General features: G+C 48.9%; 2 protein-coding genes and 1 long non-coding RNA gene across 16 annotated transcripts; 1 reads left to right on the top strand and 2 right to left on the bottom strand.

The window, feature by feature from the left end:
• Positions 1-22: 22 nt before the first annotated feature.
• Positions 23-6,168, bottom strand: NEIL1 (nei like DNA glycosylase 1). Of its 10 annotated transcripts, none has more exons than XM_032469448.1 (10): positions 5,930-6,168; positions 4,239-4,335; positions 2,466-2,585; positions 2,308-2,371; positions 1,947-2,046; positions 1,396-1,523; positions 1,059-1,086; positions 815-876; positions 481-646; positions 23-316 (listed from the first exon to the last, which is right to left on the bottom strand). In XM_032469448.1, exons 2-10 carry the CDS (start codon positions 4,310-4,312, stop codon positions 246-248), a joined length of 813 nt encoding a protein of 270 aa, XP_032325339.1. In that variant the 5' UTR covers positions 4,313-4,335; positions 5,930-6,168; the 3' UTR covers positions 23-245. The 10 variants fall into 10 exon arrangements, with proteins under 10 accessions (XP_032325339.1, XP_014412550.1, XP_032325337.1 ...); XM_014557064.2 differs by having other exon boundaries at positions 3,879-4,335; positions 5,930-6,166; XM_032469446.1 differs by lacking the exon at positions 5,930-6,168 and adding an exon at positions 5,643-5,901.
• LOC116660293 lies at positions 5,318-20,844 on the top strand. Of its 2 annotated transcripts, XR_004315747.1 has the most exons (4): positions 5,318-5,453; positions 7,060-7,148; positions 17,031-17,766; positions 20,393-20,844. It is a non-coding gene; the product is annotated as an uncharacterized LOC116660293 (long non-coding RNA). The 2 variants fall into 2 exon arrangements; XR_004315746.1 differs by lacking the exon at positions 20,393-20,844 and having other exon boundaries at positions 17,031-19,495.
• Positions 12,386-17,682, bottom strand: COMMD4 (COMM domain containing 4). 4 transcript variants are annotated; one of them, XM_006182050.3, is made up of 8 exons: positions 17,530-17,666; positions 15,145-15,216; positions 14,863-14,928; positions 14,626-14,665; positions 14,214-14,333; positions 13,951-14,031; positions 13,447-13,623; positions 12,386-13,362 (listed from the first exon to the last, which is right to left on the bottom strand). In XM_006182050.3, the coding sequence occupies exons 1-8, from the start codon at positions 17,530-17,532 to the stop codon at positions 13,322-13,324; spliced, it is 600 nt and encodes a 199-aa protein (XP_006182112.1). In that variant the 5' UTR covers positions 17,533-17,666; the 3' UTR covers positions 12,386-13,321. The 4 variants fall into 4 exon arrangements, with proteins under 4 accessions (XP_006182112.1, XP_032325341.1, XP_032325340.1 ...); XM_032469450.1 differs by lacking the exon at positions 13,447-13,623 and having other exon boundaries at positions 17,530-17,674; XM_032469449.1 differs by lacking the exon at positions 14,863-14,928 and having other exon boundaries at positions 17,530-17,670.
• Positions 20,845-24,652: the final 3,808 nt, after the last annotated feature.

Below are 24,652 nucleotides of genomic sequence, written 5' to 3'. Positions count from 1 at the left end.
CTTCTGCAACCAGCCCAAAAAGTGCCAAGAAATTCAACTTTATCAGTTTATAGGAAATTACAGCATTTTCCACGTGGCTTAAAAAATGGAGAAGGTGGGGTACAATTTAAAACATCATAGTTGTGCAGGAAACAGCCAGAGGGCCAGGGGCATCCAGTCCCCTGCAAATTCTAGGAAGCCACACAGGCTCCCAGATCCAGGGCAAGGCAGTGGGAAAGGGTGGATGCAAGCAAGCCTCCCTTCTGCTAAGAGGCCGAGGTCCCCTCAGGCTCCAAGGATGGGGTGTCAGCCTTGACTTTTTGGGGTCGATGGTGGCCTAGGGGAAGGACAGGCGAGATGGCAGCTCAGACCCAGGCTGAGGACTGACCCGACGGCCTCCCTCCCACCGTTGTCCACGTCCCTCCCGCTGGCTCTGCCATCCTTTTCTCTCCTGGGGAGCTTGTTTTGGGGATGCCCCTTACCTCGCTGAGAAAGACCCACCTGAGGTTGCTGGTCGTCTCCTCCTTTTCCCTTTCTCAGGGACTGGGGGCGCTTCTGGGTCCTGTTGGAGGCTGGGCCCCTTGGGTTGCTGGGCTGTAGTCTGCTCAGGAAGGCCTCTCCGTGCCCTTCGTGTCTTTGAAGGGGACTTGTTTGGAGGTGGAGGGTCCTGGGCGGAGGACACCCAGGTCCCTGAGCAGCTCAGCAGTTTAGAGGTTGGTTAGGACCCACCACTGCCCTCCACTGACAAGGGAAGGAGCTTCCCCAGAGCCTGGCCTGGGAGGAATAGCCAGGACAGGGGACAGTGCAGGGAGGAGGTAGGAGCAGGGAGCCATACCTCCACTCTGTCCTCAGGACCCTGCCGTGCTCCCTTGGATTTCTTCTTGCGGGACTTGCCCCCTGCAGGACACTGATGCTGATGGGGCTAGGAGAGTCCTGTGGCCTCAGCCCTCCTTCTCCAGACTCCTATTCTTCCGCTCTGGGGTGACTCCCAGGGTCAGAGTGGGGACTGGGATGGAGGAGGGTGCTGTAGCCCTTGCAGGCACCTAGTCTCTTACTGCATTACTGCAGGAGTAGCTTACCTTTAGGTGCCAGGGGTCCAGGATCCCCCTGAAATGGAATAAGAATTCAGGAGTCAACCTGGCAAGGTAGTTTTCTTGGAGAGGCAGAACTCACACCTATCCTCCCAGATCAGGCTTCTCCTAGGAAGCCTCTCTGACCATCTCCTCCCCCCAGGTCAGAGCCAACACAGAGAGAGAACCCTGGGCTGCTCCACTAGCTGGGACCATGGGACTCAGGAGGGGAGAGGCATAGCACAGGGAAGGCTTCGACCCTCATGAACAGTGTGACCCCAGGTCTTTTCATCCCATCAGCTTCCTCAGGGACTTCTTTTGCCTGTGTGAGCATTAGGGCCCAAACCTGGAACCAGATGGTGCGGCCATTCCGGTCCCGCAGGGAGCTCATGCCTGGCATGCCATAACACCGCAGCCAGGCTCGGAAGGCAGCAAAGTCCTCCTCTCCGCTCTCCGGCCCGTAGCCTTTGCCCCCTGTGGGACAGAGGAACCAGGTGGAGGTCAGAGGGCTGACTTAGGCTGGGAGGAGGGGGAACTTGGTTAGACCTGGCTCAGACCTCAGCTCCACAAGCTGATGGACGGAGTCAGGGGACCAAAGCTCTCCCTCCTCTAGCAGTGTAACCTCAGGCTGGTGTCTTCCCCACTCTGGACCATGGCTTTCCCATCCTGGAGAAAGAATTCTTGCCCTACCTGCCTCATGGGCAGCTCAGAGGACATAGACACCTGACAAGTGAACATCAGTAAAGGAGGCCTAGTCCATTTACAAAAACTAGGTCCACAAACTTCCATTCCCCAGGTAGGGACCCAGGCCCCAGAGAGGGGTGGGTAGGAGCTGTCCCAGGTTACATGACATGCTGAAGCAGAGCTTATTGGCCATCCTTGCCTCCCAGGCCTCACCCAGCTGGACTACTTCCTTAGGCACTGAGTGGCACAGCTCCAACAGGTCTGGGTTCTGCAGCTTGGCCTTAATCTTCTGGCTCAGGGTCAGCTCTGGGCTCTGGAGAAGGGGCAGGGGGAGGACCTGGCTGTCAGTATGAGGCAGGGCCACTCAGAAGAAGCTGACCCCCAGGGAATCCCTTCTGAACTTGGCAGGACTCTGAGAGGTTCATCTCTGCCCCGCCCCCCAACATTGTAGAGAAAGGGAAACAAGCTGAAGCGGAGAAGGGACCTGCTTAAGCGAAGCTGGAGACATGCAACCGAGCCCATACCCATCAGCCTGCACTGATAGGTGTGTGCGTACCCCTCCCTGCATCCTCACCAGCCTGCGCTGCTGCAGTGCCTCCAGAACCGTGCGGGCCTTCTCGAAGGGGGGTATCCTCAGCCTGCAGTGAGGTGGCAAGGGAGCCAGGCTAAGCAGTGGGGAATGTGAGCACACCCAGCCACCCCAGCCCACATGCCCAGGGCCTGCCTGCTGACCGGTGCAGGATCTCTGCCCGCAGATAGTTGCCAATGCCATTGAAGAACCGCTGGTCCAAGAGGGCCTCACAAATGGGCCGGTCGAAGGCCTTGTCTGCCAGGTTTCGTAAGACGTTCTCCCTGGAGGGACACAACCTGGGCACATGAAACCTATTCTACCTGCCCCACCCCTCCCTGCCTTGCAGTGGGTTGGGGGGGAGTTGCTGGGGTGCAAGGGAAGGAAACAGGGAGTCCAAGTTCCCCTTCTCCCAGCCTCAGTGGTATTTTGGCAGCAGGGACCTCAGTTTTCTGATAAATGGGAACAACAATGTAAGATTCTAATTCATTACAAAAGGTAAAAAATACCAATCAAAAGCAGCATCTTCAAGGAAACATGAGTCTGTACGTGGCGTATATATCACCAAAATGCCTCAGACTCAGACATTTTTGAGAACAAGGTGATCACAGGAACTTGGGTGTGCCTGCAGTCTGGAACTCCCTGTCTAGGACTTCTGGCCAGATAAGAGGATTTGACATTGGTGGGGTCAGCTCTTCTCAAGATGCTGAAGATCTTCCAGGAAGCTGGTACTGGCTCTGTGCAGCAGGAGTGAGGGGCAAGTCCTGGCTGGTGAGTGCCGTGCCCTGACAGCCCCCATCCCTCCTCCAAGGGTCATGGGTCTCTCCTCATCACCATGAAATACATCTTTTTTCTTTGTGGAAAAGGGTTAATGCGAGGCTGACTCAGTGATGGGCACAGGATCATATGGAATAGAGGGTCAGAAGGCAGAGTTCTGGGGAAAAGGTAAGAGTGGAAGGTTAGCCTGGGAGCTAAGATGGTCAGATCCCCAAGGGGAGCAGATCCCCCCAGGCTCCGCAGCTGGAAGACCAAACAGCCACGATGCTCATCATGTGAGAGCAACTTCAGTGGGGCCCTCCCTCAGGCAGAAGACAGTCACAGAGACCATGAGACACAGACAGTGGGCAGGCAGAATGTGGGAGACCACAAAACCTGCTTCAGAAACCATATCATTAGGCAGCCCCCTCCCCACCCCCTTGAAGCAATTCCTTCCTGCTCAGCTTCCCTTCTCATCATGTTGTTAAAGCCCCTCCACCTTTCTTTCTTCTTAGCCTCCTGAGGGTGCCAAGAAGCAGTGTGGGATGCTGACATGAGCCCCGGCTCTGACACTAACTGGCACGTCCTCAGGGCATGCCTCCCCATCCACCTCTTGCCCCCACCTCCTCCCACATCAGTTTTGGGTTTTCCCATTCATTATCTCAGGGAGCTGCCACAGGTAAGGACACTGCCTTGGTCTACAGAGGAAGGGACTGAGGCCCAGCGGGGGCTGGAACTTGTTGCTCATTGGCCAGCGAGGCACTAACAGAGCCAGGCCTGGAGCCCAGGACTGTGTCCATCACACCTCGTGCTGGCCCTACCTGAACTGCTCATACTCCAGCAAGACACACGGCCCACGGCCTGGCTGCCACTCGCCCCCGAGCTCCCAGTGGCCGAAGCGACGGATGTCCACAAAGCAGAGGGCGAGTCGGGGGCCAGATGGAGCTGTGTAAAAGCGCAGGTGGGCGTGGGGCGGCAGCACGTCGCTGGGGGCCAGCTGGAAGGAGCCAGTCATGCCGAAGCGGAAGACAAGGGCCAGTGGCTCCCGTGGGGGCTGGGCCCCAGGCAGGGGGCTCAGTGTCAGGCGCAGCTCCTTGCCACGGGCTAAGGCTGAGATGTGGTAGGCACTGCTCTCAAAGGGCACCTCTGGGTTGCGGCTGACAGGTGACTTCTCCACGCACCCGCTGAACACCAGCCCCCGGCATTCCTCATTCACAAAGTGGCTCGCCAGGTGCAATTCAGGGCCCTCAGGCATTCTGTGGGAGGGGTGGCCAGGCCCTGTGGGGGAGGATGACAACAGGTTGGCCTGGGTGTGCACCCTGTGAGGTAGGAGTTACCACCTCACATTATTTTCAGAGGAGAACCCAGAGTGTCAGAGGGGGCCATGTTCAACTGGGGCTGGCAGGAAAGTCAGCTGGCTTGGTCACAGCCCCTGGCCCCACCAGAAAATGCTGAGAAAGCCCAGGACACTGGGGAGCTCGGTATAGGAAAGTATGACTGCCTTGCTCACAAACACCTTCCACAGGCTTCCATGAAGCCTTGCTGATTTTACAATAAAATCCAGATCCTTCTGGGGCACGTGCCATCATCTCATTTCCTCCCAGGCTCCCCCCAACTCACCTGCTGCAAGCACACAGCTCTTCTTTCACGCGTGCCTTCACCCCTGCTGCCTCCTCAGTCCCGGAACACTTGAGAGAGGCCCTCCCTGACCATTTTATCCAAGGCAGCATCCCCCCGCTCCACGCCCTGCACGTTTTCCTTTCTTCGGGCACTCCCAGAACCTGAAATTATTTTATTTTGTCCTGTCTGCCTCTACCTCCACCCCCACCCTAGAGTGGAAGCTCTGCTTGCTCATCACCCCATCGCTGAGAATCAGGCCTGCATCTGTTGCCACAATGACTGAGAGAATGAACCTGACCCCGCCTGGGAGAAAAGAGCTGAAAAAACTGAAGCTCGGAGGTTCAGCAGGCAGTGAAGACAAGCCTGTCACCACCCACTGGTCAGGACCATCAGGAGGACAAGGAGGAAGGCGTACAGGTGTCCCCAGGCCCATCAGCGAGGGAGCCAGGTCTACACGACTCCGAGGTGAGGGCAGGGGCAGCAGGCAGGGCTCCCCAGCTCCAGGCCGTGGTCCGGGAGGCAGAGAAAACACCCAGGTCAGGGCCTGACGCCGAGAGAAGCGCGTACCCCTCTTTCTGACCCTCGCCGGTTCCCACCGGGCGGAGGGAGGAGTTTGCCACTTTCCTCCTCCCCGGGGCGTTGCGGCATCGAAAGCGGAGATGGTTGTCGGGAAGAAGGGAGGTATTTAGCCAGGGCCGACTCCTTTGCCCTTTTCCATCCCCAACCTCAGCGCCGCCCCGGGCTGGCACCCGAAAGGGTTCGTTTTGCGGGAAAAGGTAAACTTCCAGGTTCCTAATTTCGCTAGGGGTGGACGCTCTATGGCTCGCCTCCCACCTTCACATCCCCCACCCCCGCTGCCTGTCCTCGGCTAAGCCTGGCTCCTCTCCTCCCCTCGATCCCCAACCCCGTCCTCTCCTCAGCTCTACTGCACACACCCCCCGGCCCCGGCCCCCGCCGCAGGATACCTGCGCCCCGCGCGGCTCCCGCCGGCCTGCAGCCACTGTGGGCTTAGTGCCGGGGGCGGGGCGGCGCCTAAGAGCGCGCCGGGGCCTGTGGTCGCTGCTCCAGCGCCTGCTGGGAAGTGTAGTTCCTCAGGCAGGTTGTGGGGGCCCCCGAGCTGGGGGGCCCGGGGTATGGGAAAGGCTGGGAGGTAGCGGAAGAACCTGGCTTCCTGCTGCTTGGCGCCGGCGGAATCAGGGTCAGGCCTGAGGTCCGGGGTTGCAGCTGTCTCTCTGTGGCTGTGGGAAGTCACCTGGCTAGTCCGGGACAGGGTCAACGCTCCCAGCAGGAAACAGCAGCAGCGTCCCGATGCAGAGGCGCCTGCAGCTGTGCGCGGGGCGCGCACAGGGGCGCGATAAATGCAGGCTTTGGGGACCCGGTGGTGGCCCTAAGTGTCTACGCATAGTCAGGCAGAACGCATAAACAGAACGTCATCACCACCTGTCGAGTGGGAAGTGCGGCCAAGCAACAAAAAGCAGGGGCCTAGAAGCGGAACCCACTTCCGATGTGGGGGAGGGTCCCTCTGCGGTGACATTTAGGTTGAGACCTCAGAAGGAGCCATCTGGCAAAGAGTGGGGTCAAGTCAATAGGGCAGGCGGAAAGAACAGTCGGTGCAAAGGTCTGGAGGCCAGAGAGCGACTGGCCCACTGAAAGAAGGCGTGTGTGGCTGGGGGCAGTGCTGGGAGTGAGGACGGACACACAGCAAGGTCAGGTCCTGTCCGGCCTCCGGAGGCCTCCTTAAGGAATTTGCACTTCATCTTAAGGGTAGTGGGCACTGTGCCTGACCCATAGCCCTGATTTACCCCCTTCCCACTACTTGTTCCTCCCCTCTTCATCTATTTATTCATTTATTTTGACAGAAGTATTTTAAAGTAAATGAGACAAATTATGACACTTCCTCTCTAATACTTAAGCATGCATCTCTAGAAAGTGATACCCTACAAAGCCACGATACCTTTATCAAACCAAAGAATTAACAATAATGTCTTAATATCGTCTAATACATAGCCCACATTCAAATTTTCCTAATTGTCCCCAAAATGTCTTTTATAGCTAATTTGTTCAAGGCAGAGTCCCAACAAGGATTATATGTCTCTTTGGTAATTTTTAATCTAGGTTGGACCACCCTCCCCATCTCCTACCCACCTCACTACCCGATCCTTTTTTTTTTTGGTCTTCATGATACTGACCTTCCTGAAAAGTCCAAACCAGTTGTCATTTGAGATGCGCCGTCACATTCTAGATTTGTCTGATGTTTCCTTGAGTGTTGTTAACCTGTTCCTCTATCTGTAGTTTCCCCTGCACACCAGTAATTAGATCTAAAGGCTTGGAGATACATACATTTCCTAGGTTCTGCTCTGACTCCAAATTGCATCACATTAGGAGGCCCCTAACATCTGGTTGTCCCACTTCTGTGAGGCTGAAGTTGATCACTGGTGAGGCTGTGACAGCCAGATCTCTGCGTTGTAAAGGTAAGTCTCATACCTTGTGACCCCTAAGTAATCCAGGGGTGACTTCTTTGTTTTGTGGGTCTCTTTTGTTTGTTTAAATTAAGGTATAATTTACATACAGTAAAATTCATCCTTTTTAGAGTGTGAGTTTTCACAGATAAATACACCCACATAACCATCGCCACAATCAAGATAATATACTTCTATTATCCCCCCAAATTTGCCCATGCACCTTTTTAGCCAACACTTCCACGGTGCCCCCTGGAAACCACTGATCTGTTCTCTACCCCTGTAGTTTTTGTCAGTATCATACACAGGCATACCGCATTTTATCCCGCTCCACGTTATTGGGCCTCACAGATACTGCATGCTTTTACATACTGACCGTTTGTGGCAACCCTGCGTTGGCCTAGCATTTTTTAGCAAAAAGTATTTTTTTAATTGAAGTATAGTTGATTTACAGTATATTACTTTCTGGTCTACGGCACAGTGATTCAGTTATACATGTATACATATGTTCATTTTCATATTTTCATTATATGTTATTACAATATATTGAATGTAGTTCCCTGTGCTATACATTTGAACTTTGTTGCTTATCTATTTTATATATGGTAGTTTGTATCTGCTAATTCCAACCTCCTAATTTATCCCTCCCCTACCCCACTTTCCCCTTTGGTAACCATGAGTTTGTTTTCTATATCTGCGAGTCTGTTTCTGTTTTGTAAATAAGTTTGTATCATTTTTTAGGTTCTACATATAAGTGATGGCATATGATATTTGTCTTTGTATGACATACTTCACATAGTATGATAATCTCTAGGTCTGTCCATGTTGTTGAAAATGAAAATTTCATTCTTTTTTACGGTTGAGTCTTATTTCATTGTATATATACTACATCTTTATCCATTCATCTGTCAATGGACATTTAGGTTGCTTCTGTGTATTGGCTGTTGTAAACAGTGCTGCTGTGAACATTGGGGTGCATGTATCTTTTCAAATTTAGAGTTTTCTCCAGATATATGTGAGGTGTTTTTAAATTAGGGTTTGCGTATTGTTTTTCCTTTGACACAATGCTATTGCACACTTAGTAGACTACAGTATTGCATAAACAAAACTTCTGTATGCACTGGGAAATCAAAAAGTTCTTGTGACTTGCTGTATTGCAATATTTGCTTTACTGCAGTGTTCTGGAACCGAACCTGCAGCACCTCCGAGGTATGCCTCTTCAAGCAATCTTAAGTACGTAGCCTGTTGAGTCTGCTTTCTTCCTCACAGCATAATGCATTTGTTATCCATCCATGTTGTCATGCTTAATCAGTCCATTCCTTTTGATTGCTGAGTAGTAAGTCCACTGTGTAGTCATATCAGCGTGTTTATCCACTTACCACTGAGGAACATTGGGTTCTTTACGTGAGGCAATTCTTCAGTACCATGCAAATACCTGGTTTCACATCACATCAACTTTTCATCTAATGGCTTTATCATCCTTGGTGATCCTTGCCTCAATCACATATTTCATTGGGAGTTATAAAATGGTGATTTTCTTTGTTTCTTTCATTTCGGAGGGGGAGGTAACTAGGTTTATTTATTTATAATGGAGGTACTGGGGATTGAACCCAGGATCTCGTGCGTGCTAGGCATGCACTCTACCACTAAGCTATGCCCTCCTTCCCAAAATGGTGATTTTCTAATTCTGTCATTCCTTCTACAATAGCTGGGATTCTTCTGTGAAGAAAAGCTTTACCTCATTGACTAGGGCTATTTGGTTATCCTGAAATACCAAAAAGACAGAATACATTCTGACATTCTTCTCTTTTATGATCTGTTTCCAGACTAAGAATTTGGTGCAGTAACATCCAATGGTGACAAATTATGACTGAACTGCGGACGGGGTCAGGAGGGGAGACTTTATCTTTCGTGGGCTCAGGGATTTTTTCACATTCAGGATCTTTAAATCTGTTGCAATCTTTATCTTTCCCTCATTTATTGAAAGAGCACTTTCTTAGTCACTGGGGCTCTACAAACATGGAAACACAATTCCCATCCTTACAAAAGGCTGGTAGAAGGCAAGTGAGTAAATACAAAATTACAATGCAGGGTTACAATAGCAATGAGAGGGTGTCTGTGGGATTCTGTGATAACACAGACAAGAGAATGCTATGTGGGAAAGCAAGCTTATATTATACATTTGATGAGACTTAGAACTTTCCTTGTGACTTTTTTGTCTGCCACTTCATTTTTGTCTTCTTTTTCTTGCCCTCCTGTGGGCTACTTGCACATCTCTTAGAATTCTGGTTTGACGTACCTGGGTTGTGTTACACTGTATAGCCTTCGAGGTGGTTGCTGTAGGTATTGCACTGTACACACACCATACACACACTGTACACACACTGTACACACACTGTACACGCGTATGTGCTTGTCCCAGTGCGCTGGTATCGACACTTTATCAATTTGAGTGACATATAGAAACGTTACCTCCCTTTACCCTCCCGTTTATAATAACCATAAATATCTCCTCTACATACATTGAGAACCACATCCAACAAATTTTTTGTTTTGCTTCAACTATTGAACATAATTTCAAAGTACTCAAGAGAAGGAAAGTTTACTGCATCCATATTTTTACTCTTCCCATTGTTCTTCCTTCCTGATGCAGTATGTCCTTGTGGCTTATTTATCGTGTACATAGCAGTTTGTTCCCCTGCTCCTATCTTGCCCTTCCTCACTTCCACCACCCCACTGGTAGCCACTGGTTTGTTCTGTGTATCTGTGACGCTGTTTCTGTTTTGCTATATTCATTTGTTTATTTTTTTAGATACCACATATAAGTGATATCATTCAGTATTTATCTTTTTCTGTCTGACTTGTTTCATATACCACCTTCCAGGTCCATCTATATTTTGAAAACAGCAAAATTTCATTCTTTTTTATGGCTGCGTAATATGTGTATGTGTATTTATATACACATACACATATATACAAATGATCTCACATCTTCTTTATCCATTCATCTGTTGATAAGCACTTAAGTTGCCTATATGTTGGCTATTGTACATAATGGCACCATGAACACTGGCGTGCAAGTATCTTTTTGAATCAGTTTTTGTTTTCTTTCGATATATACAGCCAGGAGTAGAATTGCTAGCTCAGATGGCTGTTTACTTTTAGTTTTTTGAGAAACCTCCATACTGTTTTCCTCGCCAGCATTTGTTATTTGTGGACTTTTTGATGACAGCCATTCTGACAGGTGTGAGGTGGTACCTCATTGTGGTTTTGATTTGCATTTCTCTGATGATTAGTGAAGTTGAGCATCTTTTCATGTGCCTGTTGGCCATCTGTATGTCTTCTTTGGAAAAAAATGTCTACTCAGGTCTTCTGCCTGATTTTTTGTTGGGTTGTCTGTTTTTTGATATTGAGTTGTATGACTTATTTATATATTTTGGATATTAACCCCTTATCGGTCATATCATTTGCAAATATTTCGTCCCTTTCAGTAGGTTGTCTTTTCGTTTTGTTTATGGTTTCCTTTGCTGTGCAAAAGCTTTTTAGTTTACTTAGGTCCCATTTTTTTTGCTTTTGTTTCCTTGGCCTTAGGAGACAGATCCAAAAAAATACTGCTACAGTTTATGTCAAAGAGTGTTCTGCCTGTGTTTTCTTTGAGTTTTATAGTTTCCCATCTTACATCTAGGTCTTTAATCCGTTTGGAGTTTAGTTTTGTATACGGTGTGAGAGATGTTCCAGTTTCACTCTTTACCCCCCCTTACATCTTCAGGCGACTTTTGCTGAATAGAGGATTCTGGTTGACACGTATTTTCTTTCAGGGCCTGAAAAATGTTGTGCTGCTTCTTTCTGGCCTCTATGGTTTTTGGTGAGAAATTCAGTGTCATTTGAACTGTTTTCCCCCTGTAGGTGAGGCGTCATCTCTGTCTTGCTGCTTTCAAGATTCTTTCTTTTCTTTAGTGTTCAGAAGTTTGATGATGATGTGTCCTAGCAGAGATTTCTTTGGGTTTAATCTGCATGGGGTTCAGTTTCTTTATAGGTTTGTGTCTCTTGCCATATTTTTGAAAATTTTAGCCATAATTTCTTTGAATACTTTTTCTGACCCACCCTCTCTCCTCCCCTTCTGGGACTCTGAAGATACGAATACGCGATCTTTTGTTACAATCCTACAGGTCCCTGAGGCTCTGTTTTATTGAGGTTTGTTCGTTTGTTTTCCAAGCATTTTCTTTCTGTTATTCAGATTGGATAATTTCTATTGATTTATCTTCAGATTCACTGATCCTTTCTCCTACTGTTTGAGATCTTTACTTGGGTTATTGTAATTTTCAGTTCTAAAAATTTCTACCTGGTTCCTTATGCCTTCTGATGAGGCCTGAGCCTTTTTTTTTAATGACAGCTGCTTTAAGATGCTTGGCATAGGAAGATTTTGGTGTTGGCATCTGTTCCCTTTTTTCATTCAAGTTGTGATTTTCATGGTTCTTGGTACAATGATTTTTAAAATCTGAATCTGAGACATTTTGGGTATTGTTATAAAACCCTGGATCTTATTTACATCAGTGCCAGTGGGGAAAGGGGTGTGCCACCTCCTCACTGCCAGGTGGGCTGGGAGTCTAGGCTCCCACTCAGCCTGTGCGGGCAGGGGCAGGAGGGGGCATCTGGCTGGAGCACAGCAGCTACTGTCTGTAACTCTTCTGTCCTGCCAGGCCTTTGCCTGGAGAGAGCAGGCTTTTGTGAGGGCTTCTTGTGTCTGTGTGTTGGTGTTTCCAGGTGGCCTGCTTCTTCAGCACCCAAGCTTGGGATACATGAAGCAAAGAGGAAATCTAAGAAATGCTCTGCTGTGTTGTTCTTCAGGTCCTGGGGATCCCAGCCAGTCTGCCTCCTTCTCGGCCCTCTCACAATCTTATGTTTGTTTTATGTACAATGTCCAAGCTGTACTGAGTGGGATAAATAGGGAAAAGCCCATCTGCTCCATTTTTCCAGAAGTCAGGAGGGAGTCAGTCCTTATCTCTTCGATGCTTAAATCATCCCGTCTTTGGCCAGGGGGACGAGCTGGCGCCTAGCGACCTGACACATTATTCTTTGATGGCTTCCTTGTACCCCAGGATGTTCTAGGCTCACCTCGTTCTCTCTCTGCCCCAGCCCTGGAATCAGTCCCTTCTACCAGGGCCCCTGACTGGCCTAAGTCAGCCCTGGGGGGCCATTTGTCTTGGTGTTTTCAGGTTGCTATGACAAAATACCATGGACTAAGTGGCTTAAACAACAGACATTTATTTCTCACAGAAGAGGCTGGAAAGTCCAAGTTCAAGGCAGAAAGCAGTTCTTGGTAAGGGCTCTCTCCTGCCCTGCCAGACAGCTGTCTCCTTATGTTCTCATGTGGCCTTGGTACATGCTTGTCGGGAGAGAGTCTTTTCTCCTAATAAGGGCACTAATCTCATCAAGAGGGTCCCACTCTCATGACTTCATCTAAACCTAATTATTTCCCAAAGGCCCTACCTCCTAACACCATCTCACTAGGAGTGAGAGCTTTGACACATGAATTGGGAGAGGGGGTGATGGTCACAAACATTCAGTCCATTATCCCATTTCTCTTGCCAATGAGTGGCTCAGGCATGGGCCCTTCTCTCTTCCTAAAGAAGGTGGCAGGAAGGCAAGGGCTCTCCTTTCTCTACTTGGGGCTCTGGTGTTGGGACACCCACTTGCTGCCAGCCTACGGACAAGACCAGCACAGAGACGGCAGAGCCAAGAGCACGGGAGGACTGGGAGCTAGAACCCTGGTTGTTCTGTCTACGGATAAGCTGTTTCATTTCAGCCCTTGTTCTGCCTCACCCGAGCTGCCTCAATCAGCAGCTGAGAAGAGAAAAATGCGTGATGGGTCAGGGAGGGCCGTATGTCACTTGGTCTCTCTCACGAAAATGGCTCTGAACCCAAAAGAAACCCATGCACATGCTCCTTCACACTTCTTGCACGTCTGTTTATTCTTTCTGCTCATGAAAACCACTGACAAGTGCCCTTCACGGGGGAGAGAAGGCAATGCTGGCAGAGGTCTCAGGATCCCTACGCTGAACACTCAGGTGATGACCCAGGAAGCCAGAGACCCCGGAGCTGGGGCCACCTCCTAAAGGGAGGTTCAGAGGGCAGCCACCCGCCACAGGTAGGGCAGCTCCGGGCGGGCGCAGACACTCTCCTCCTCAGCCCAGCGAGCTCATCAGGGTCTGGGCCTGCTTCAGTTCTGCAAGGGAAGAGGGAGGCAGGCGGGGAGCAGTTAGGCAGGATCTGGGGGGCCCTTCACCCTCCAGGTACAGCCGAGCCTCACCTGCCAGGAGGACCTGGAACTTGTCTGTTGAGAGGGACATGGCAACAGGCTGGGCCGGGGCACCCGAGGCAGCTGCCACCTCCAGCCGCAGGTGCACCATGGGCTCCTCCACGGACCGCAGCAGGCTAGAGCTCAGCGTGTAGTCCACCCGCCAGCCCACGCCTGCCAGCCTGTTCACTGCGACACGGCGAGGGGCTCAGGGTCACAGGCAGGAGAGCAAGGCGGCCCTCAGCCCACACCCTGGCTCAGCCCTGAACCCTTCAGGGCTGTGTGGCCTTTGAGAAGTTCTCATCTCTGACCCAGGGCAGGTGCTCAATGATCAGAAGCTCAGATTACCCACAGCCGACCTCAGAGGAAAGAAGCCTGGGCGGGAGTCAGGACTCCCAGCTCTGTCACTGCCCAACATGTGATGCGGTTAACTCTCCTTTCTCAGGACAGGCACCTCCTGGGCTGCACACACCTAGCATGGGGCCCAGCCCCTACCCTAGCCCGCCCCACACTCACCTCGAAGGCTGCAGGCCCGCAGGTGCTCTTGCAGGGGGCTTTGCTTCTCCTCATAACAGCGACACAGGCTGGCCGCGTGCTCTGGGGGCAGAGGGCAGGTCCCTGAGCTAGAAGGTGGGGGCTGGGGCATAGGCTGGTCAGAGGGCCAGTCTTGGGCTCCTGGCCCAGAGAGGGCAAGGTGCATCTCAGGGTCACACAGCCTGGCCTCTGCCCAGCAGCCCTCGGCCCACAGGTTCCCCACCTGCCTGCCCTCGTCCCTGTACCTTTGGGCAGCCCCAGCTGCTGCAGTTCACTGGACAAGGACTCGCCATCCACGCTATGCTTGGCCGCGCTGGAGAGGATGAAGCTCAGCACTGCCACCGTGGCCTTCACATCACCTGCCTCTGGGGGGACCCGTGGGTGGAGTAGGGGGTGTCACTGTGGCCCCAGCCACATCCTTTTGCCCCACTATCTTCAGTACAGAGCCCCAAGGCCTCCTTGAGCACTGAGCACAGCTACTGCCCCACCAGGAGCAGGCAGAGGACACTGGGGGCAGGACTGGCAGCATCTTCCCTCATGCTCCTCTGCTGAGGCAGGCGAGTCAAGGTGGGCTGTGGGGGGAGGGGCCTCGGTGCCAGGCCCCAGGCTGAATACCCAGGGTCGCCCAGAGGTCTGTGGACCCAGTGGGATACTCACCAAACCTGGCATCAGCAGTGAGCTTCAGGATCTTCTCGTACTACAGGGAAAGGAGACCCTCAGCGGGTGCCAGACCCCTGCTGACCAGCCCTTTGCCCCCGGCCTGCACCCTGTGGTAATGACGGGAGGATCCAGGGAGGGCGGGACACTGATCACCCACCTCCCTGGGTCTGGTGCGCTGTCAGGCAGAGGGGTCACAGGGTCGTGGGACAAGGGGGTGCTGGGCCCTGCACTCACATCAATCCCCTGTCCCAGAAGCTCCTTCAGCACCTGGCTACACAGCAGCCTCAGCTTCACGGAAGACTGGAGGGGAAGGCCTTCTATCAGCCAGATTGGCCCACCTCACCCCACCATGCTAGGGGGCTGGCTCAGAGAGGACTGGCCACGTGATCAAAGTCACACAGCATTAGAGGATAGCCAAAGAGTGCTGAGGCCCCAACCCCAGAGTGACCTCACCACCCTCCATCCCCAGAGACCCCATCCCTCCCTCCCCCACCCCCAAGACCCTGTGCACTCAACAATCTTGGCCAGTGTGCTGATCTCTGCCAGGACCCAGTCAGGACAGTCCAGATCACCACAGAACCGGAACCTCTGCAAGGGAGTGAGGCAGGCGGTCAGGCTGGAGGGCGGGCTGGGGTGTGGCCAGGTGCCTCCCATACAACTGCTCCTCAGGGACCCCACTGCCTGTCCAAGGTGGGGCTTCTATTCGGGCCTCCAATGAAGTCCTCTAGCTATGGTCAAAAGTGACTTTCGCCACTAAGTCCCGTCATCCTCTCCCTTAACTCCTCAGCAGCATCTGACACAAACCCATCCTTCTCAAAGCAGCATGTCCTTCTGTACTCCTCCCTCTGGCCTGGCCTCTGTCTCATTTGCTGCCTCACCCTCGTTTCCCCAGCCTTCAAATGGTGATCAGACTGCCTGCGGCCGTTACTCTGCAGCCAGGGACTGGGACTGCTGGCGAGGTGACAGGGTGTTCAGGACAGTCTTGCATTCACTTCTCTATTCCAGGGCTTTTTAACCTTTTTGTGCCCTGGACTCATCTGGCATCTGGTGAAGTTTATAGACCTTTCTCAAAATAACATTTTTAAATGTATAAAATACATAGAAAAAATACACAATAAAAGAACCTAATTGAAAGTTATCGAAATATTTAAAACTGGTGATGTGACATATATTTCAAGTCTAATAACCATAGTAACTTAGAAACGAGCCTAAACAAGATGTAAACAATGCCAACAGCGGTGATGTGACGTGAAAATACCTGACTTCTCGTAGTGACAATGTCACAGGTGCTGCTAATAACACTGGGGTTTGTTGTCAACATTCATAATTGAAGGAAATATATATTTCAGTTTGAAGTTAGTGAAAATTAAGATGTAATATTTTCCCTAAGATCCTGGGCCCCTGACTTTTACCCATAGACGTCTTTTATCATCTCTATATTGTTTACATTTTTACCACAAGAACATGTTCCTGGTGTAATTTCTTAAAATGCTGGCATGTCTCTAGGCTCTGCCCTAGGGACCTCTCTTCCCAACTCACATTCTCATTGAGAAAGGTTTACACATTTTTAGGATTCAAAGATCATCTTTATGCTGACAACTCCCAAATTTATAACTGCCATTGTAGATTCTCTTCTGAGCTCCAGACTCTTAAATCTAGACTGCCTCCTAGCCAGCCACCTGTGTGGGCAGCTCAGACACCTCACTCACCCAGCGTGTACCAAGGTAACCGGTGTTCTTCCTACTGAAACCTGCTCCCCCTCTCCTGGGCTTCCCACCCCACTGAGCACCTCCACCTAAGAACCAAGCCCAGACCCCTCCAGCTCCCTTTTCCCTCATGCATTTAACTCCTGAGCCCTGAGCCCTGAGCCCTGAGCCCTAATTTCCTCCACTTCCATCTCTGTTCTCTCCACCTTCCACTCCATCTCCTGCTGCCCCAGGCTGGGCAATTTGTTTCTCTCTTGCTCCCTCCACAAGTTAGCGGAAAGGCCCTTTCTAGCGTCCCAGTGCCCTCTTCTTACAGTCCAATCTCCTCCATGTGGCTCTCAAGACCCAGCAAGCTTTGGTCTTTGCTTACCTGTCCAGCCTCATCTTTCACTAGCCTCCAATTTCTACTCTTCCAGGTAGTGAAACGCATTCATTTCTAGGAAACCATGCTCTCTCTCATCTGAGTCTCTAAATGCTGTTCCCATCTGAAGACGTAGCTCCCACCAGCAGCCCCCGCCATGCCTCCTACCCTGTGGTGCACAAACTGCACTGACCCAGCCACCTTTCTTCCTGCTCCCAGGCCCTCGGGTGATGTCATCCTCGCCTTCCTTACACTAGGCAAGTTAGGCCCCTTCCCCTCACGTCTTAACTATGACTGCTCATTCAGGCCTCCAACTTTGCTCTTCCCTCCTGCAGGTGAATTCCCAGTGCCTGGCAGTACATGGTATAAAGAAGACATTCACAATCTGTTGAAGGAATGAATGGATGGATCCGTTGGAGAGTCCCAACCTCAAACCTACTCCGTTCTGACAGAGAACAGTGAAGGGCCTGCCTAACATTGCGGAAGACTGAGCCTAATTACAAGCAAGTTCTTCCCCAAGTCCCACAGGAGGGCTGGGAAGTGGGCACTTTGGGAGGTCCTATTATCAGGGTAGAGGAAGACCTGGAGAGACGAACCCCAGCTCCTGCCCCGCCCTACCCATCCTGCTGGGGAGAGCGGCGGAAGGGGGCTTTTCTCTACCAGACCCTCGGGCTTCACGACTGCACACAAGGTGTCTGTTGAGGCAACCCAGCAGACTCCCAATCTCTTCGCTCGCAGCGCCCCACCCTCCCCGCAGCGGTAGCGGTGAGATCTGGGGGCTCCTGCCCTGCCCGCCCCCAGCACCCCGGCCTCGCATCACCCCTCACGCCTCACCATCGCGCCGGGACGCCCGGGTCCAGGACTTTCTCTTTCCGGTCGGGCCCGGTCAGCTGACGCGGCGGTCACGTGGCCCGGGGCGGGGCTCCGCGGGGGAGGGCGGGGCCTTCGCGGGGGCGGGGCGTCCTGCCCCGAGATGCCCGGCTCGTAACGCGAGGCCCCTCAGTCTCCGGAAGCCTTCCCCGCGAGGGCCCAGCGCCAACCCGCAGGTTAACCGAGGGCAGGCCCTAAGCGGTAGGAAGAGGGAGGGGAAACCGTTTAATTTGTTCACCTTAAGGGAGCGGGAGCCCAGGCCTGGGTCTGGTGCTTAGTGTCTTACCCCTTGTACGGGGGTATTCAGGTCGTTTCCATGGTTTGCGTCAGTAAGCGATGCCTTTACACGTAGCTGTGGGCTGTGGCAAAAGACGTATTGGTTTTTTTAGGCGGAGGTAATTTGGTTTGCTTATTTATTTATTTTTATAGGAAGTACTGGGGATTGAGCCCAGGACCCTGTGCATGCTAAGCATGCGCTCTACCACTTGAGCCACACCCTCTCCCCCGTATTTTTAAAAACTTTGTTGGAATATAATATACACACAAGAAATTGCATATAGTGTAAGTACAAAGTTTAATGAACTTCCATGAACTGTACACTGCATGTAATCAGCACCCAAATAAGGAAACATTACCGGTACTCCAGATATCTCCTTCAGGTGCTAGGGTATTTTATTTCGTTTTGATGAGTCCCCTTAGTTGCCTAGCAAAAAGGCCTGCAACACTTGACATGCTCAGGTGAACTCTTTTGTGGCTTTACCAACATCAGATGTTTATTTTAATTTTTCCCAATTTAATGGGAGTAAAATGGGTGGCTTTAAACTTGCTTCGGTCTGCTTAACTGGCGAGTTTGAGCTAATGGATGGTCGAGGAAAACTAAGTTTCCGATGTCCACTTGAAGAGATAAAAATAAAAAAAAACCAAAACAGCAACAATAAAAATACACTAGAGAATAGACTAATAACCAAAGAAGAAATTGAGCAGTTTGAGATCTCTTCAGTTCCATGCCCCTAGCCCGTAGTCTAGGCCCAGCTGGCTTTATTGTTGAAGGCTTTTAAACTTTTAAAGGACAGACAGAACCCATGACGATTAAACAGCTCCCTAGAGATGGAAAGCTTCCCCAGTCTGCTAGAATGATCTCACTTATGAAGAGCTTTTTAAAAAATCATAATCACGTTGAAGGCAACAGCGTGTTGAAATACACCATGTCAAAGAAAAATTTAAAGAGTATAGGAATTGTTCAGCTTACATTTCATCATCTCAATAGGTGAGAAGAAAACAAGTGATAAATTTGGGAAACCATTTCTTATTAAAAAGGAGAAAAAAGAAAAAAATTACGAATAGATGAAAACTGCCTTAAGTTGATAGAGTATTTGAAAAACAAAACAAGAGACATCAAACAGACAAATTTAAATTTGGAAATAAGGCCAAAAGGTGGGTGGCTTATCCTTTTAATGTCATACTGGAGCATTGTCTCAGATTTGTTTCACAAATAAAGATAATTTGACTATTTAGAGCAGTGGTTCTCAAACTTTAGAGGGTATCAGAATCACCTGCAAGGCTTGTTAAACCAGTGCTGGGCTCCACCCCCAGAGTTTCTAGTCAACGAGGTCTGGGATGGGAGCTGAAAAATTGCATTCCCAACAAGTTCCCAGGTATGCTGGTATTTTCAGTTTGGGGACTTTACTTTGAAAATCACTAAGGTAGGAAAATGTACCTGAGAAATTGTATGTTAACTTACAGATTTCTGCCCAGTAAAAAAGTTAACCCCAAAGATTTCAGTTTTATTGCCCCATAGGACATTGTTACGTTTTGTCTTTAACTCAGCACACACTTCATAATGCCTTTCCCAATGCACTAGAAATACTTCTCAAAATGTTCCTTGAACTAACTTTACCATCTTACTGATTAATTAAATATTTGAATGAAAGTCATGTTTTTCATTTTTTGGAAGTCAAGCTTTCATACACTATGCTCACGCATAGCCCTGGACAGCAGGGCACAGATACTAGTGTGGACTTGAATGCTAGACGGATTCCTTTGAAGTCGGGAACAGCAATGTGCTCTCATTACTGCGATCCAGCGTTGTTCTAGAGATACTAAGGCTGGTGGTTCCCAACTGAGGGTGATTCTGCCTCCCGGGGGATATTTGGCAATGCCTGGAGATATCTGTAGTTGTCACAACTGGGGAGTGATGCTGCCATCCAGAGAGCAGAGGCCAGGGATACTGCTAACATCCCACAAGGCGTAGGACAGTCCCCAGTAACAAAGAATTATCTAGCCCAAAATGTCAACAGTGCTGCTGTTGAAAACTCTATTCTAGTTAAATAAGCCCTGGAGAAAACTATTAGCATAAATGTTGGAAAAGAATAAACTAGTATCTGCAGACGACACACTATCTAGGAAATCTAAGAGAAGCATCTGAAGAACAGTTGAAAGTCACAGAATGCTGGGTGGCCAGTGGTGGGGGCTGGAGCATTGGGTGTAGACCAGGCTCACCAGGCCCACCTGGGGCAGAGGAGTCAGAGGCCCACAGGTGAGCGCCCGCCATCCCAGCCCCACACACCTCACAGGTGGAGAGAGGGAGGCTTCATAAGGAGCTGGAGGCAGGCCGGGAAGTCCACGCCTCGTTTGTCCGACCTCCTGCCAGCCTGAGAGAAAGGCGGAGGTCAGAGCTGGGAGGTTTTGAGAGCCCCAGCCCAGTCCTGGGGAGGGGAGGCCCAGGGAGGGGCAGGGTCAGCCCAAGTCCCTGAGCCCATAAGGAGAGGACTCCAGCGAGGCCCAGGAAGCCTGGGGCAAGCTGAAGACCCTGTCCTTTGCCGCACAGATCACGATGGACGTTTAGTCCAGCCTCCGGTCAGGATGTGATTTTTTGGCTTCTAACGCCAAGGCCCACCTCGCCTTTCTCTCCTCTTACCTGCCACACTTCTGCAGCCCCACGATGAAGGTGAGTGTTTCCCTGAGAGGGCCTGAGGGGCTAGGGTTTTAGGCCCAGGATGAGTTCCTCAGGCTGGATCAGGTGGCCAGTCCGAAACAACCCGCCGTGCACCTCCTTCCCGCTCCGCACAGCCACAGCTGCAGGGGGGTGGGGGGGAATCCCAGGGACGAGTCCTCCTGAGGCTGGCCACCTCCTTGCAGCCCCGCAGCAGCACTGTTCCTGCAAGACCCAACACGAGCCCCGTGCCCATCCAGTCTGCCTCCCCAGGCATGGAAAACACTGGGCTTTGTACCCCCAACTCCACGCCAGGTTTCCTGCCCAGGAGGCGGCTGAAAAAGGAATTGGGCTCACCTGTTGGAGAAGGGTCTTTCCCTGACTTCTGTGAGCTGTCACCGCACATTATCTAAACTGGGGAGGGGCTTCTGAGAACCCTGATGTGTAGCCAAGTTGGACAGAAGTGCGGGTAACGAGGGGAGGGGTGGAACGACGACTTCTGATTGGTGTCTGAGGTGGGGGCTGAGCCCTTCTCCGTGTGGTCTGATGCTGTCTCCAGACAGACAGTGTCAGGACTGGATTGTAGGACACTCAGCTGGGGAGATGGTTGGCATGGGGGAAAACTCGCATATTTGATTTCAGAGTATTCAGTATGTAGAGGAATAGAGTTTTTCCTTTTAGCAACTGTGAATATAAATTTCATAAAATGGTATCGTACCCTATGCTGTGTTTTGGAACCTGATTTTTCACTCAGTGGTAATTAGTGGCAGGCTTTGGACAGGCTCAGAATTGTGTGGGTCCCACCCTGGGTCCCAGCAGAGGGGAGAGCACTGGAGGAGGAGTCTAACAGGTTGCTGGGTGACCTTGGGTAAATCTCTTCTCTCCTCAGAGCCTTGATTTTCTTGGTCAAATTAAGGGCAGGGAGGGGTGTGGGTAGTACTAGGTGAGTGTCTGAGAGTCGAAACCGCCACTTAAAGTCGGGCAGGCTGTGCACTGCAGAACTCCGGGGTGGGGGAGGGGTGTTCTCATCATCATCTCTGTGAATGGAGTCCCCAGAGCTGAGCAATAAATAGGCCCTGCCCGAAGTCTGGTGCATGAACCTATTGGTAAGGCAAGATGGTTTTAGGGGGTATGCAGATACATTCATTCTTACAGTTACCTTCTATTTATAGTAAATGATACCGGCTTTCCATTTATGGTGTATCAGAATCAGCCGAAGGACTTGTTCACCCTCTGGAGATTCTGATTTGGTAGATCTGAGGTGGAGCCTGAAAATTTGCATTTTTAACAAGTTCCCAGGTGATGCTTGTTGCTGCTGGTTCAGGGGCCACCCTTTGAGAACCACTTACCAAGTTGCCTTTTAAAATACCATTATTTAAACTAACACAACATTGTAAATCAACTACACTTCAATAAATAAATAAGAACATATGTATATATAACTGAATCATTATTCTGTACACCAGAAATTAACACAGCGTTGTAAATCAACTATACTTCAATTAAAAAATAATAAAATACATTTGTTTAGGTTTTAAAAATGAGTAGATGTTCAACATCACTAGCCATTAGGGAAATACAAATTAAGACCAGGGAAAGAGAACACTATGTCCCTATTAGAATAGCTGAACTAAAAAGTGGTGACAGTATCAAATCCCAGTGAAGATTCAGGTAAAACTGGGTCTCTCCTGTATTGTTTGTGGGAATATAAAATGGTACAAACACTCTGGAAAATAGTTTGGCAATTTCTTTTAAAACCCAACCGTATACCTTCTATATGACCTAGCAGTTGCCTCTTGGGCATTTATCTCAGAAAGATAAAAACTTATGTCTGCACAAAAACCTATATATGATTGTTCATGGCACATTTATTTGTAATAGCCCCAAAGTGGAACAGCCAAATATCCCTCAAAGGATGGTTAAGCAAACCATTTTACATCCATACTATGAAATACTATTGTTGACCTTAAAAATAAAGCAATTATTTTACTAGCAAAAATGGGTTTATTTGGAAATGGCAGAGGAATTGAAATTTGGGATAAGCAAGCTATAGTAAAAGGCATGAGCAAGTCCAACAAACAAAGGGAAGGAATGTTACTTTATAGAGAAAAAGGAGGAAGTTGAGAGGGTTTTCTTTTTTTTTTTGCTTTTTCACATTTTTTAATTGAAGTATAGTCAGTTTACAATGTTATGTCAATTTCTGGTGTACAGCATAATATGTCAGTCATACATATGCAGACATATATTCATTTTAATATTATTTTTCATTATAGGTTACTACAAGATATTGTATATAGTTCTCTGTGCTATGCAGTAAAAACTTGTTTATCTATTTTATATATAGTTGTATCTGCAAATTTTGAACTCCCAATGTATCCCTTCTCACCCCCTTTACCCCTGGTAGCTGTAAGTTTGTTCTCTTATGTCTGTGAGTCTGTCTGTTTTGTAAATAGGTTCATTTGTGTCTTTTTTTTAGATTTCACATATAAGGGATATTATATGGTATTTTTCTTTCTCTTTCTGGCTTACTCCACTTAGAATGATGATCTCCAGGTCCATCCATGTTGCTGCAAATGGCATTTTATTCCTTTTTATGGCTGAGTAATATTCCATTGTGTATATATACCACAGGTTCTTTATCCAGTCATCTGTTGATGAACATTTGGGTTTCTTCCATGTCTTGGCTATTGTAAATAGTACTGCTATGAACATTGGAGTGCATGTATCTTTTCAAATTAGAATTTCATATGCCTAGGAGTGGGATTGGTGGATCATAGGGTAAGTCTATTTTCAGTTTTTAAAGGAATCTCCATGCTATTTTCCATAATGGCTGCACCAAACTACATTCCCACCAACAGTGTAGGAGAGTTCCCTTTTCTCCGCACCCTCTCCAGCATTTGTTGTTTGTGGACTTCTTAATGATGGCCATTCTAACTGATGTGAAGTGATACATCATTACAGTTTTGATTTGCATTTCTCTGATAATTAGCAATGTTGAGCATGTTTTCATGTGTCTGTTGGCCATTCATATGTCTTTATTGGAGAATTTCTTGTATAGGTCTTCTGCCCATTTTTGGATTGGGTTGTTTGTTTTTTTTTAATTATTGAGTTGTATGAGCTGTTTATATATTCTGGATTAAGCCCTTGTCAGTTGCACTGTTTTCACGTATTTTCTCCCATTCTGTAGGTTGTCTTTTCATTTTATTTGTGGTTTCCTTTGCTGTGCAAAAATTTGTAAGTTTAATTAGGTCCCATCTGTTTATTTTTGCTTTAATTCTATTGCCTTGGTAGACTGCCATAGGAGAACATTGCTAAGATTTGTATCAATCAGAAAATGTTTTGCCTATGTGCTCTTCTAGGAGGTTTATGGTCTCCTGTCTCATGTTTAGGTCTTTAAGCCATTTTGGGTTTATTTTTGTGTATAGTCTGAGGGAGTTGTTCTAACTTAATTGATTTACATGCAGCTGTCCAGCCTTCCCAACCACTTGTCAAAACGACTGTCTTTTCTCCGTTTTATATTCTTGCCTCCTTTGTCAATGATTAATTGACCATAGATGTCTGGGTTTATTTCTAGCCTCTTTATTCTGTTCCACTGATCCACATGTCTGTTTTTGTGCCTATACCATGCTGTTTTGATTACTGTCACTTTGAAGTCTGGCGGAGTTATTCTTCCAACTTTGTTCTTTTTCTTTGGTACAGCTTTGGCAATTCTAGGTCTTTTGTGAATCCATATAAATTTTAGGATTGTTTGTTCTAGTTCTGTGAAAAATGTCCTGGGTAATTTGATAGGGATTGCATTGCATCTGTAGATTGCTTTGGGTAGTATGGCCATTTTAACAATATTAATTCTTCAACCCAAGAGCATGGGATATCTTTCCAATTCTTTAAATCACCTTTAATTTCCTTAGTTAATGTTTTACAGTTCTCTGCATATAAGTCTTTCATCTGCTTGGTCAGGTTTATTCCTAAGTATTTTATCTTCTTTCTGTTTTGTAAATAAGTTCATTTGTATCTTTTTTTTTAGATTCCACATATAAGTCATATCCTATGATGTTTGTCTTTCTCTTGGTTGTTCTGTCTATAATTGTGAGAGGGGTACTGCAGTCTCCAACTAATAGTTGGAGAGCTGCCTATTTTGCCCTTCAACTTTTTCAA

Source organism: Camelus ferus, chromosome 27, assembly GCF_009834535.1.
Source record: "Camelus ferus isolate YT-003-E chromosome 27, BCGSAC_Cfer_1.0, whole genome shotgun sequence".
NCBI lineage: Eukaryota > Metazoa > Chordata > Mammalia > Artiodactyla > Camelidae > Camelus > Camelus ferus.
Note: the sequence above shows the minus strand (reverse complement) of the source record. Positions and strands in the feature narration are given on the sequence as shown.